This window comes from Danio rerio, chromosome 10, assembly GCF_049306965.1.
Source record: "Danio rerio strain Tuebingen ecotype United States chromosome 10, GRCz12tu, whole genome shotgun sequence".
NCBI classification, from domain to species: domain Eukaryota; kingdom Metazoa; phylum Chordata; class Actinopteri; order Cypriniformes; family Danionidae; genus Danio; species Danio rerio.
In genome coordinates, this window is record NC_133185.1 from 18,468,922 (window position 1) to 18,482,029 (window position 13,108).

The following is a 13,108-nucleotide window of genomic DNA, read 5'->3' on the forward strand; positions in this document are numbered from 1 at the left end:
TGTCACATTACAGAAACATATAAAACAATTAAAGCTACAAGCAGCGATGATAGGGACCTCGCACCCGGGCTCACTGCCGCCCTGTGGCCTCAGAATGACAGAAGAGCGAACAACAATAATTAAAGCCGATATATATATAACGAACTTGAGTAAATCACAGATTTATGCCAAATTTCCTCCTGTCAGCAGGTGGCGCTATAACTGTGACTCAAGATTGCCATGTAGATGCCTTCAGTAAAGAAATATTATCAACCATGTGAATTTTCAGGCAGATCGGACGTTGTGTGGTTGAGTTGTAAGCCAAACTACCTTCTGTCAGCAGGTGGCGCTATGACTGACTCAATGTTGGCATATAGATGTCTTCAGGAGAGACATCTCATCTAACCTGTGAATCTTCAGGTAGATCGGACTTTGTTTGGCTGAGTTATAAATAATTTTCTGTTGCCAGCAGGTGGCGCTATAACTGTATCTGGATATTGGCATGTAAACATGTTCAGGTCAGGACTCTTATCAAACACGTTAAGCAGAAATCATTGATTAGGATTAGACTATAAGCATCTCTCTTTAAAATGAACAAATTTGTTTAAATATTTTTGGCATAGTTCACCTTTTTTTTTAAAAATGAAACTTGTCATTACTTACTCGTTTACTTGTTCCAAATCGGTTTGCCTTTTTGAAGAAAGCTGGAAATCTGTAATCATTGACTTCCATAGTACTTGTTATATATATAGCCTATATATATATCTATATCTATATATCTATATATCTCTATATATATATATATATATATATATATATATATATATATATATATATATATATATATATCCATAATCAGTATTAATCCAATCAGAATGATCCTAGCTTAATATAAATGGATCACTTTCTCCTTATTGCTTTATCTTCTTTTTGGAAGAATCCCCCCTTCCACCCCATCTCCTCCTTTTTCTCCCCTTTTAAAGGGGGAGTGATCAAGACCTACCTGATCTCGGATCCCCTGATATGCTTCTAGACAGGGCGGACTGGGCTCAAATATCTCCGAGCTCAGGGTTCTCTACCAGGACAGCATGCCAAACCTGCTATAACTGCCAAAATCTAAGTGGGAACACTTGAAATAAAGATTGATTGATTGACCCTTCTAATATGATAAAAGTCCATTTTAATGTTGATAGAACACATAGCCTTCTGTATGATAAGTTCACTAAATCCTCATTGCAGCTCTTTGTAAACATAGTATTATATATACCGAATCTAATAAAATAGCACTGTGAGCTAATTAATTTAATTTAAATGACTTGCTCTATAAGCAATTTTGAAATGTTTGTAACTGTCATAGAATCGCTGCTTTTGAGCAGTTTCGTACATCAATATGATTTATTAAATAGCTGATTCAATTCCTCCCTCACGTTTGGTGGTGTCGCAAAAAGGTTGGATAAAATGAAATGGGAAATGAGTTAAATAGTATAAAAGCCTACAGAAAGGCTACATTTTAACACAAATGATTCAAATGAATCAATTCAGAATCATCACTGTGCCAAAGCTTCACTCGCGCACGCACTCACAGCAGAGCAGAGCTGAGGCGCGACCGTGTGCGCCGCAGCGTCGCGTTCACGCTTCTGCAATAAAGCGGAAGCGTTTTTCTTCTAACATTATTTTAAACTGATAACAGTGTGTCTGTCGGTGTCAGCTGCCTGTCCGCGGTCTGTGGACTGATGTGGATGTGACGCTAGAATGGGAGAATTCCGCTGGATTTAACCGTAACTGTGGCAATGGATCCCACATTCTCACAGCTGGGTAACAAAGGTGCGAGTCATATACATCATAGAATACATTCACAATCCGATCACGGTTATTTCATGATTTTTTTTCTTTTAATTCCATCCGATTAGCCACTGTTTCTTGTCATTGACTCTTGTCATTTCACTTGTTGAACAATATGACACGAACAGATGCCGCATTGCCAAGATTCACTGATTCGTTGAGTCTTGACTATCAATTACGCTCGTATTTTCATAAACACTGTCTTTTCTATATGACAGCGTGTGTACTGCTGGAAAGCACAGTAGTTCACGTTTACACCATCTGACTGCAGTAAAAAGGGTGTCGCCTCACCCACACTCTTAAGTTCATGTCTCCTGTATATACCTAATTTTGTTGGTGTCTTTCCAGATTCCAATTCTCAAAGAATCACCGTTCATCAGATATGCTCTTAAAATTAAACGTGGGTGATATATAGGTAGAACAAATAATTGAGGCTAATGGATATTTCGTAAGGTAATTAGATTTTCTTTGCATGAGTTTAGGCATTGTCGTCCTCATGCAGCAGCTTTTACAGTGATGCCATTGGTGTAGGCTATTAAGACTAAAGCTTATTCGTTTTGCTGTGGTTAATTGGGAAATAAAATAACCAAAATCCATTCTAGAAATTTTGCATAATAAAAAAAAAACAATAATTAACCATTAAATAGCCATCAAAAGTTGTCACAAACTTGACAGCGACTGAAATCATAATAAAAACTGCACAAAATCTCAAAAGGTGAACATAAGTTTGTGTGTTCAGTTTGCCTATGCTGACTTATATGAATTGATTTATAATGTGTATAGAAGACATTCATGTGAAATGAACTATTCATGTGTCATTATTAGTGCAGTTACTCCTATGTGAAACACTACATCTCTCTTTCTCACCCCTGCCTCTCTATACTGCAGCAAGATCTGCATTCATTCACCCCTTCCTAATGGAAGCATCAATCCATTGCTTAAACATCATCACACAATCATAACATTCTTCATTTCACTTATAGGCTACTAAAAATTGTGTTAATCGAGAGTTCAGCCGCTGAATTTTCAGCAGCTGGATGAAATGAATGTCAGAAGCTTCTGCACATGGTTAGTGTTGTATGTGATGGATAACTGCAGTACATACTGATTCCCGTGTGCTAAAAGGGATAGTTCATCCAAAAGGGAAAATTTACTCACTATTTACTCACCTTTGGGTGATTTCAAACCATTATGAGTTTTTTTTTCTTCCGTTGGAGAAGATTTTTAAAGAGAGCTGAAGACCTGTAACCATTGACATCCATGGTATTATTGTGTGTTTATAAGAAGAAACACTTAACGGTTTAAAACAAGTAAAGGTTGAGTAAATAATGACAGAATTTTCATTTTTTAGGTGAACTATTATTTTAAGATCCTATGGATTGTACTGTGAAACATTCTCTTATACATTAAAAACTTTGGTGTTTTCATGATTAAATGCTTCCTTGTTACAGCATCACATTTCCAGTGGCTTATCTTTGGCTGTTTTGTTGAGTGTCATGCATTTCTTTCCTTTTCTGTGTGTCCTGCTGTTTTCAACACGAGATGTAAAACATAAAACTAGATTAATAACAGTATACAGAGCTTTATTTAAAGCTCATTATCACCTTTGCCCCAACCTTTTGATTTTGAACTTAGATGTGAAAATGACATTGAAATTCAATGATTGTCAATCTTCAATGCTTTGGGGCAAATATGTAAGCTTGGCCTTATTTGAACAGGCAGATGTCAGATTGTAGCTCATGAAGTGAAAAGCTCAACATGTTTAATAAAGCAAAAGTTATGTGCCTTTTAGTGTATGTAAAAATAAAACAATGAATGCATATTTCATTATATTACATTAAACATGTATTTTACAAATGAAAAATCTTAGAATTGATAGAAAGAAAGTCAAAGCTAATAATTGAAACAAATTATAGTTCAATTTAGATGAATATTCTCAAAAAAAAAGCTGCGCAGTGCCAAACATTACCACCAGATGGCCCCATGTTATGTTTTTTTTTTTTTACCGGATGTCCGCTGGGTCTTAAAAAGTCTTAAATCTCAAAAGCTAAATTTTAGGCCCTAAAAAGTCTTAAATTTACTGAAATATTGTATTGTAGGTCCTAAATCTTTTTTTAACAGGTCTTAATTTTCCTTTGTACATGTATAGCTACGCAATCTGGCCAAAACCCATCCAATAAATAAAAAAAATAACTTTTAACTTTTTATTCAAGTATGTACTTTTAACTCTACCACATTCTAACTTCAATATAATGATTTAATTTCTTTCTTTACAATGACGTTTGTTTAAAAGTTTTCTATGCATTTATTGCGGAGGAAGCTGATCTGGACAGATTGCTGCATACATTTAGTTTATTAAATTTTTTAAAACCATTAAAACATTTTTTTAAACGTGTATGTATACAACTAGAGCTTCCTTGTTTTGACAACATTTCAAATATTTTGCTCAGAATTAAGTTATATATATATATTATTAAATTATTTTTATTGTATTATTTTATTTATTAAATTAAAAAAAAAGTTTGATAGGGCAAATAAAATGTTTTGAAAACTATTGAAACATTTTTTTAAAACGTGTATGTATACAACTAGAGCTTCCTTGTTTTGACAACATTTCAAATATTTTGCTCAGAATTATCTAAAATATATATATATATATTAATTATTAAAATATTATTACTGTATTATTATGTTTATTAAATTCTAAAAAAAGTTTGATAGGGCAAATAGAAATGTTTTCCAACTGGACCATTCGAAAAACTCAGCGTTTAGCCCTGTATGAGTCTAAAATTTCATTCATAATGGTCTTAAAAAGTCTTGAATTTAACTTGCTGAAACCTGCAGAAACCGTTTAAAGTAGACATCAAATTAGTATGTGAAGTTTGGGGGTATTTGATTTGAATTTACAATCATTAAACAATGGGCATGACAGAAAACATGTTTATAAGCAATATGGTTCTTAAGTTTTTATAGTATACCTAATCTGAAATAAAAAAAAAACTCTCTCAGTCAATGCTGAAGATGCAGGCACTGCCTGTGTATGTAGTTTTGTCATGTGTTAATCTCTAATTTACTGCCAAAAAAAGATATACTTACAGTAAGGGTCTATCATTTAATATATAATCATCAGCCTCAAATAAGCAAAGATTTCACTTGATCTCAACCCCACTGATACTCTTTGGGATGTAAAAAAGAAACTTACCTCAAATATTTGATGATTTAGTCTGTGTTTGTGTAGATGAGGTCCATGTGGAGGATGTGGGGCCCCTGCGCATGAGGATGCGTGAGCGTCTGCTGTGGGACGAGCCGCTGCAGATCTCCTGGCTAATGGAGGCAGAGCCGTTCACCTCCTCCCTTCAGACGGGGGGTCCTGTGGCGGGCGCCAACATGACTCTGGAGCAGAAGACCACTTTTGCCTTCGTCATCTTCCTCTTTGTCTTCCTCTGCATGCTGATCGTGCGCTGCTTCCGCATTCTGCTGGACCCCTACCGCAGCATGCCCACCTCCACGTGGGCAGATGGTCTGGATGGCCTTGAGAAGGGCCAGTTTGATAACACCCTGGCATAGAGGACAGACAACTCATGCATTTACATGCTGTAATGAAGGCAAACAATCATTTCAGTTGATTGCCAAACATCCCAAAGTGATCCGCAAACACATAACACTGTAGATTACATACAAACAGAACAGCCATTTTTTGTACGAACACAGACTTTTAAGTAAGGGATAAAGAACATCCAGGCGGTTTTTATCACAGAATAAAGCATGACAGGTTTTAGTCTGTGAAATAAAAGTCCGGATGTACTTTATCTGGCTAAGTACATGGCTACTTGTCACAAAATGTAAACCTTGGAAACAAAACATTGTTTTGAGCCATAATAGTTTATTAAATCTTAATGAAAGGCAAAGCTGACAGGAATGAAAACGGCTGAATGGAGCATACACTAATCTACATATTATTCAGCCACAAGATGGTGCCACACTGACAGACAGTCATACATATTTATGTGAATGCATTCACTGACAGCCAAGATCAGGCCCGGATTGGCTAATCGGGAGGACCGGGAGAATTCCTGGTGGGCCGGTCCATTTTTTGGGCATGAGGGCCGGTGTCCCTAGCTCCAGAATCTGTTGCTCTCAGCAGTCACACTTTTTAAATTCATTTATTTATTTACTTGACCACAGTCTTCTTATTCATAATTTTATCGCAGCTCTGCTCTTTTTATATATAACCAGCCAGCAGGTTTATGATGACATAACTCAGATGAGTCACTTCTCATTATACAACTGCTGTGGTCCAGTGGTTAGCACGTTAGATTATGATGCTGCCAGCCCGAGATTGATCCTTGTCTTACTATGTTATTTTTATTGATAAGACATATAATACTGTTAAGTTTGTTGAACATTTGAAGTTCTAAAGAAGCTGTTATATAATAGGAAATGACCTTATTTTAATATAGTCAGTCGTGAACTGAGGTGGGCCGGTCTGAGGCTTGAAACTCCAGGCCTGAAAAGGAGTCCCACTCCAGCCCTGGCCAAGATGATTCCTAGTAACCGGATGAGCCTGTGTTTTTTGGTTCATCGGTTGTTATCTTAGAATAACATCGCTTGGAATGTCACGACTGACCAATTAGAGTCAAGTATTACAGCTGTGTAATAATGATCATTTACATGCACACACACTGCGATCACTGCCATTCACATATACAAATGAGTGATTCAGAAAATGATTGCGCAGTGCTTTATTACAGATCAAATGAATCTCAAGCTCCTATTGGCGCTGGGACACAGGGTAGCCCTCTTTATATTCTCTAAATACAACCCTTGTCTTCTCATATCCGTGCTGTCGTTAACTGCCAAGTACAAATCTCTCTTTTCGAAATTTATAAGCACTTCATAAACACTTATGACGCTTTTGTCGAAGTAGCCTTAAAATGTGCACTGTAATCGGCCACTGTCAAAGTTTACATGTTTCATTGCAACCTACTGCAGTGCTTCTGGTCACATTCTGGGCCTTTTTAGAAATCTTTGGGTGATGTTAATAGAGAGTTAGGATAGGCTATTAGATAAGTTGTTAAATCATTGTGTGCACTTCACAGATTCTGTACATTTGAACTATTATTCATAGTAGGGATTGCAGGATTTGTTAGCCTTAGCACAATAAATACTATGGTCTTTGACCACATCTCTACCTGTATTTTCATAGGCTGTAGTTTCGTAAGCCTTAACATGTGAAGCTGCTATGAAGGTAAATCTGTTGCGTAACTCGAGAGCTTGCAAATGTAAATGTGAGCACTTGTGATAATAATATTTGTATGTGTAGGTTGAAATGTACACTTACAGCTCTGATGTGAACAGCTGCATCCCTCGATTTGCACACACACACAACAATCCACACACTTGTGTTTTAAATTGGAAGTTGCAGATTAATAGTTGTGTATTTGTAAAATGTCATTTACAAATACAAAATGACAGACACACGTGTGCACGGCAAATTTGATTGCATCTTATCTCTACAACCACAGGTCGGCACTCACAACCTCTCAGTTTCGTCAGTACAACTACAAATCTCCCGCGCTCTGACTTTTGCTACACATCTCCCGCGATCTCTGTAGCAGAACTCATCTGTGCACTTGCAATTGCAGAGGCGTGAGCAGCGCGGGGCGGGGGAGGGGCGGGGCAGGTGTAAAGCTGTTTGATTGGCTGATGCCTGACCAATGAACAATGCCAGCAGCCAACAGGACTGAGGTGCAAAAGAATCATTTCCCACGATTATTTTATTATTTAGGGTTTATTTAAACTCTTTTCTGAAGAGATTCTTGTTAAAAATCATAAATTCTGTGGAAATGTACATACCAGTAAAAGAGCAGCAAAGCCAGTTTATTGGCTAGAGCCAGCCAATGAGATGGGGCGTTTCTGTTTGTCAGGACACAGGGCAGCTCACGTTGTTGGAGGCCTCGAGCAATCAGAGGGTAAGTTATGATTTTTAATAATTATCTATATGTTCAATACTGTTAGCTAAGCTAAGGACTGTGCTAGGTGCTTCTCTAGTTTGTTTTTTTATATAAGAAAACAGTTATGAGTTATGTAGGAGTTGCTTTCTATCATGTTATATCGTTCTAAAGATACAATTCAACCCACATGAAATAAGTTGTAATAGTATTTATAGTAAATAATATTACGTTTTTGAACCATACTAACTATAGTAAACTGTATTATACTGTATATACTGCAGTATCTACAACTTTGTTAATGAATGCAACAGCACACTGTAATATTAACTAGCATGAACTTTAATAAATTGAAGTATATATATATATATATATATATATATATATATATATATATATATATATATATATATATATATATATATATATATATAGCTTAAATTTGATAAGATTGAAATATAGCTATCTGTTTAAAACTAAACATTCTAATGTCATTTATTATGCAAATATCAAGTTGAAACAAATCTGTTAAGAACACATATTTATATGTAAAACCTAATACATTTTAAAGCAGTTTCATTTCTTTCTGATTTATACATCTACATCCATTACATCTGATTTAGGTCCACAACTTGCATCCTTCAACATGATATGTGTGTTTAAAGGAAGAGCAACTAGGTGAGGGAGACAGTGTTCATCGCTCGGCTGAGGGTCCACTTTGAGCATCTCATCTGCAGGGTTAAGCAACATAAGCTGAACAGTCATCATCTCTCTCTATTACAGCGAGCATCAACCAGCTTTACACAATGGCTTGCTTTCTGACCATTAGTAAAGGTTTGAGCAAAGGATTAAAGAGGAGATAACATTTGATGGGTAATGATGAAGTTGGATTTACCACCTCCATCTCATTATGAACAAGGAAAAACCCTGAAATATTTCAATACAAGTAACTAGACATTTGCACTGCACTTATTTGCACTGTAAATTTTATTTCACAAATTAATGTTAAACATTTCCCTTACAGCACAGGTGTCAAACTCAGTTCCTGGAGGGCTGCAGCTTTGCAAAGTTTAGTTCTAACCCTAATTAAACACACCTGATCAAACTAACTGAGTCCTTCAGGTTTGTTTGAAACTTTCACTTAAGTGTGTTGAAGCAGGGTTGAAACTAAAAACGTGCAGGGTTACGGCCCTCCAGGAACTAAGTTTGACAGCCCTACTTTACAGTAAAGTGTAAAAATACTACATTAAACAATTATCAAAATAAAAGTTGTGTTTGTGGGTGAGTGTGTGTTTTGTTCAAATCTGTAGTCATCTTGGCAAGAAAAAAGAGAAAATAAAGTCGGCTTCCTCTTGAATGATCTGAATCATTTGGAAGTGTTTGTAGATGAGCTGGATCATCATGTCATCTTTAGCATAAATAACATCCTATTCAAGCTATGCAGCTTCTCTGAGTTCCTCATCGACTTGAAACATCCTGATCTCTCCTGTCACTCCATCCTTACAGGAAACTGAGAAATAACCTATAGTTAGTAACTTTCATAATTAAAAAAGTGATATAAAGGACACACTGTACACAAACATGTAAATAGATAGATAGATAGCCATGATGCAGGTTATTATAACAAAAACCAGTATAATCAGTGAGAAACTGAAACGCCTAGTGTTATTTTTAATTGCTATTAATGTGTGTGTAAATATACTTTCATTTATTAAAGTTCATGCTAGTTAATACTACAGTGTGCTGTTGCATTCATTAACAAAGTTGTAGATACTGCAGTATATACAGTATAATACAGTTTATTATAGTTAGTATGGTTCAAAAACGTAATATTATTTACTATAAATACTATTACAACTTATTTCACGTGGGTTGAATCGTATCTTTAGAACGATATAACATGATAGAAAGCAATTCCTACATAACTCATAATTGTTATATAAAAAAAACAAACTAGAGAAGCACCTAGCACAGTCCTTAGCTTAGCTAACAGTATTGAACATATAGATAACTATTAAAAATCATAACTTACCCTCTGATTGCTCGAGGCCTCCAACAACGTGAGCTGCCCTGTGTCCTGACAAACAGAAACGCCCCATCTCATTGGCTGGCTCTAGCCAATAAACTGGCTTTGCTGCTCTTTTACTGGTATGTACATTTCCACAGAATTTATGATTTTTAACAAGAATCTCTTCAGAAAAGAGTTTAAATAAACCCTAACTAATGAAATAATCGTGGGAAATGATTCTTTTGCACCTCAGTCCTGTTGGCTGCTGGCATTGTTCATTGGTCAGGCATCAGCCAATCAAACAGCTTTACACCTGCCCCGCCCCTCCCCCGCCCCGCGCTGCTCACGCCTCTGCAATTGCAAGTGCACAGATGAGTTCTGCTACAGAGATCGCGGGAGATGTGTAGCAAAAGTCAGAGCGCGGGAGATTTGTAGTTGTACTGACGAAACTGAGAGGTTGTGAGTGCCGACCTGTGGTTGTAGAGATAAGATGCAATCAAATTTGCCGTGCACACGTGTGTCTGTCATTTTGTATTTGTAAATGACATTTTACAAATACACAACTATTAATCTGCAACTTCCAATTTAAAACACAAGTGTGTGGATTGTTGTGTGTGTGTGCAAATCGAGGGATGCAGCTGTTCACATCAGAGCTGTAAGTGTACATTTCAACCTACACATACAAATATTATTATCACAAGTGCTCACATTTACATTTGCAAGCTCTCGAGTTACGCAACTGATTTACCTTCATAAGCTGCCATCAGGAGAACCGTCATAATGTGAAGCTGACCAACTCATCTGACCCTTTGAGTCAAACGCTTACCTTGAAAATCCATGGTCTTAAGAGATGATCAGGATGAAAGTGTTTTTGGTGGTGTGATGCAAATGCTTCCTTGCTCTGTCGAGTTTTATCTCATTGACGATTCTGATGATTTTCGTTGCACTAATTCATCTGTACCTGCTGTCACTGTGAAAGAGCCAGCAAGCTTACTTAGTAAGGAGGACTTAGTAAAGATGTTTTATTGTATGTGCCACGACAAAGATTTAAAGATTATTCACATGCTCACTTGTGTATGTGCTCTGAAGAAACACTAAATATTGGGGTTGGAGCGAACAGACGGTTTTTATTGATTAACCATTAGGTGCTGCTGCTCTTTAGATGAAACAAAGCACTAAACAGCCCTCTCTGTGTGTTTAATGTGTTGAGCATTGCAGTATGTGGAGCCTCAATTCAATGACAATTTGTATTTAGACCTTCATACTGTTATACGAAATTCATGTCTGTGCTGTAGAGCTACATCTTTGAAACACAAAGGTAGAACACAAATGATAGAATTATGAGGCTTTGTTTTCATGGTGTCACAGCCTCATTTATGTTAGAGAGATGAATAATAAAACATTTCTAAAGCAGTATAAATGTCATTTTTCTGCTTTCTTGTGTCATCATCTGTACATTAAAAGCTGGGTAGATTATCAATCAGTTGCTGATCAGTTACTGTAGTAGTTTATTTACAAGTACTTGACTTTTGGAATCCTATTATGTATTCCAGATATGATCTGTTACTACCCATCTCTCTCTCTCTCTCTCTCTCTCTCTCTCTCTCTCTCTCTCTCTCTCTCTCTCTCATTATTATTTCAATAATTGCTTTATTGGCATGACAAATGTTACAAATGTATTGCCAAAGCATTAATAAAGTTTACATAAAATAAAAGAACATACATATAAAATAAAAAACACATTAAACACAGTAAATAGTAGTAGTGGTGATAAAAAAAGATATATTCATATAATAGTTAACCCTATACCGTACGCATAATAATAAATCTATAAAAAAAATTTTTTTTGACTGTTTTTCTTTTCTTAAAATGGCTTAACTTGAAGTGCTGTTAAAAAAAATAGGAAAAAAATTTTTTTAAGGTACTTTATGATATTATGCCATATGGCAACAACGTCCAACAGTGGATCTAACTTTGAAATTTCAAATGTAAAACTGTCCGTAATTAATAATTGTTTTGTTTGAAATAATTTAATTGGTGTTGGAGCATTATGAGCTTTAACACAGAACTTATAAATAACACCTTATACCACAACTCCAACAGCTTTCATTAATTCTATTCTTTTTTGCTGAAAATTATTGAGAACAATCACAATATTGTATTATCATTTATACAACATACAATAAATGTAATTTTTTCTTCCTCCAGTAAATATTATTACAAATAAATTACAAGTCTAGTATATCCAGATGCATCAGAATAATGTAGCTACTAGCTAATGTTTATATTATACTATATACTTTACAACGCCTGTCTTATCTGCATCTGAGCTAACTTACCTGAACTGTCTCTATCAAATGTCCAGTTTACATCATTCTCATGGTCACTAAAACCCATTTCATCCTCATTTTCATCTGCAGGAAGAGCCAGTCCTATTCTTTTCTTGTTGCACTTACCCTAGAACATGGTGGTGCTCGCTAATACAGTGTTCTCTGTATCGATATCTAATCAAAAGTAGTATTGCCAATAAAACTAGATTGTATCCATAATGCAAATGCCATTACCATATGACTAATCAACATTATATTACTGGCTTTTATGTTGTTATTGTTACAACTTAAAAGTTTACAGCTGACTTTGGTAGCTAGCTAACCCATTGCAATATTGCATGTTTCTCTATTCCACCACCATTTGGTAACACACATTTGATAGATTCAAAACTAATTTGATCTAAATAAAATTGAGTTGTGAATGTCATCACACCTTACTGGAGGAGATGTTTCAGAATTTTTTGTGCATCTGACATAATTTGATCCTTTGTTTTTATTGACATTTACATTTGCATTCAGCAACTACTCACAATAAACATGGGTCTGTCAGAAAACGTGCTACAGAAAAACACTGGATGTCATGTGACTTAACCAAAGCACATCATTGGCTACTCCAAGGTCTTCTCTTTCCAATAAAAGAAAATATATGTTGGTCTTAAAGAAACAGTGGCAGGGAAATTAACATAAATATCATGTAGCCATATGGTTACGCCATGCAGTAAAGGGGTTAAACAAAAATATAAATAATATTTTATAATATATTATATATACGCGCTCTCTCTCTCTGTGTTTATGTATGTGCGTTTATTGGGTAATTTAATTGTCAAAAAATTATTTAATTACTCAATAAAAATTAAGTTGCATGAAGACCTATTAAAGAGTATGGAAGAGTAGCTCCTGAAAGCGGCAAAATCTGCACAAGCACGCATTTGTATATTCGGTTTATGGCAAATAATAAATTTCTCCATATAGGCAAAAAGCTTATTACATTGCCTCAC

The 13,108-nt window shown here is 35.6% G+C and overlaps 1 protein-coding gene across 5 annotated transcripts; it reads left to right on the forward strand.

Annotated features, from left to right (window-relative positions):
* Positions 1-1,565: 1,565 nt before the first annotated feature.
* On the forward strand, positions 1,566-11,200 carry ctxn3 (cortexin 3). 5 transcript variants are annotated; one of them, XM_073914538.1, is made up of 3 exons: positions 1,566-1,803; positions 5,045-7,069; positions 10,548-11,200. In XM_073914538.1, exons 1-2 carry the CDS (start codon positions 1,770-1,772, stop codon positions 5,386-5,388), a joined length of 378 nt encoding a protein of 125 aa, XP_073770639.1. In that variant the 5' UTR covers positions 1,566-1,769; the 3' UTR covers positions 5,389-7,069; positions 10,548-11,200. The 5 variants fall into 5 exon arrangements, with proteins under 5 accessions (XP_073770639.1, XP_002663549.1, XP_073770640.1 ...); XM_002663503.7 differs by having other exon boundaries at positions 5,060-7,152; positions 10,419-11,200; XM_073914539.1 differs by having other exon boundaries at positions 5,060-7,138; positions 10,434-11,200.
* Positions 11,201-13,108: the final 1,908 nt, after the last annotated feature.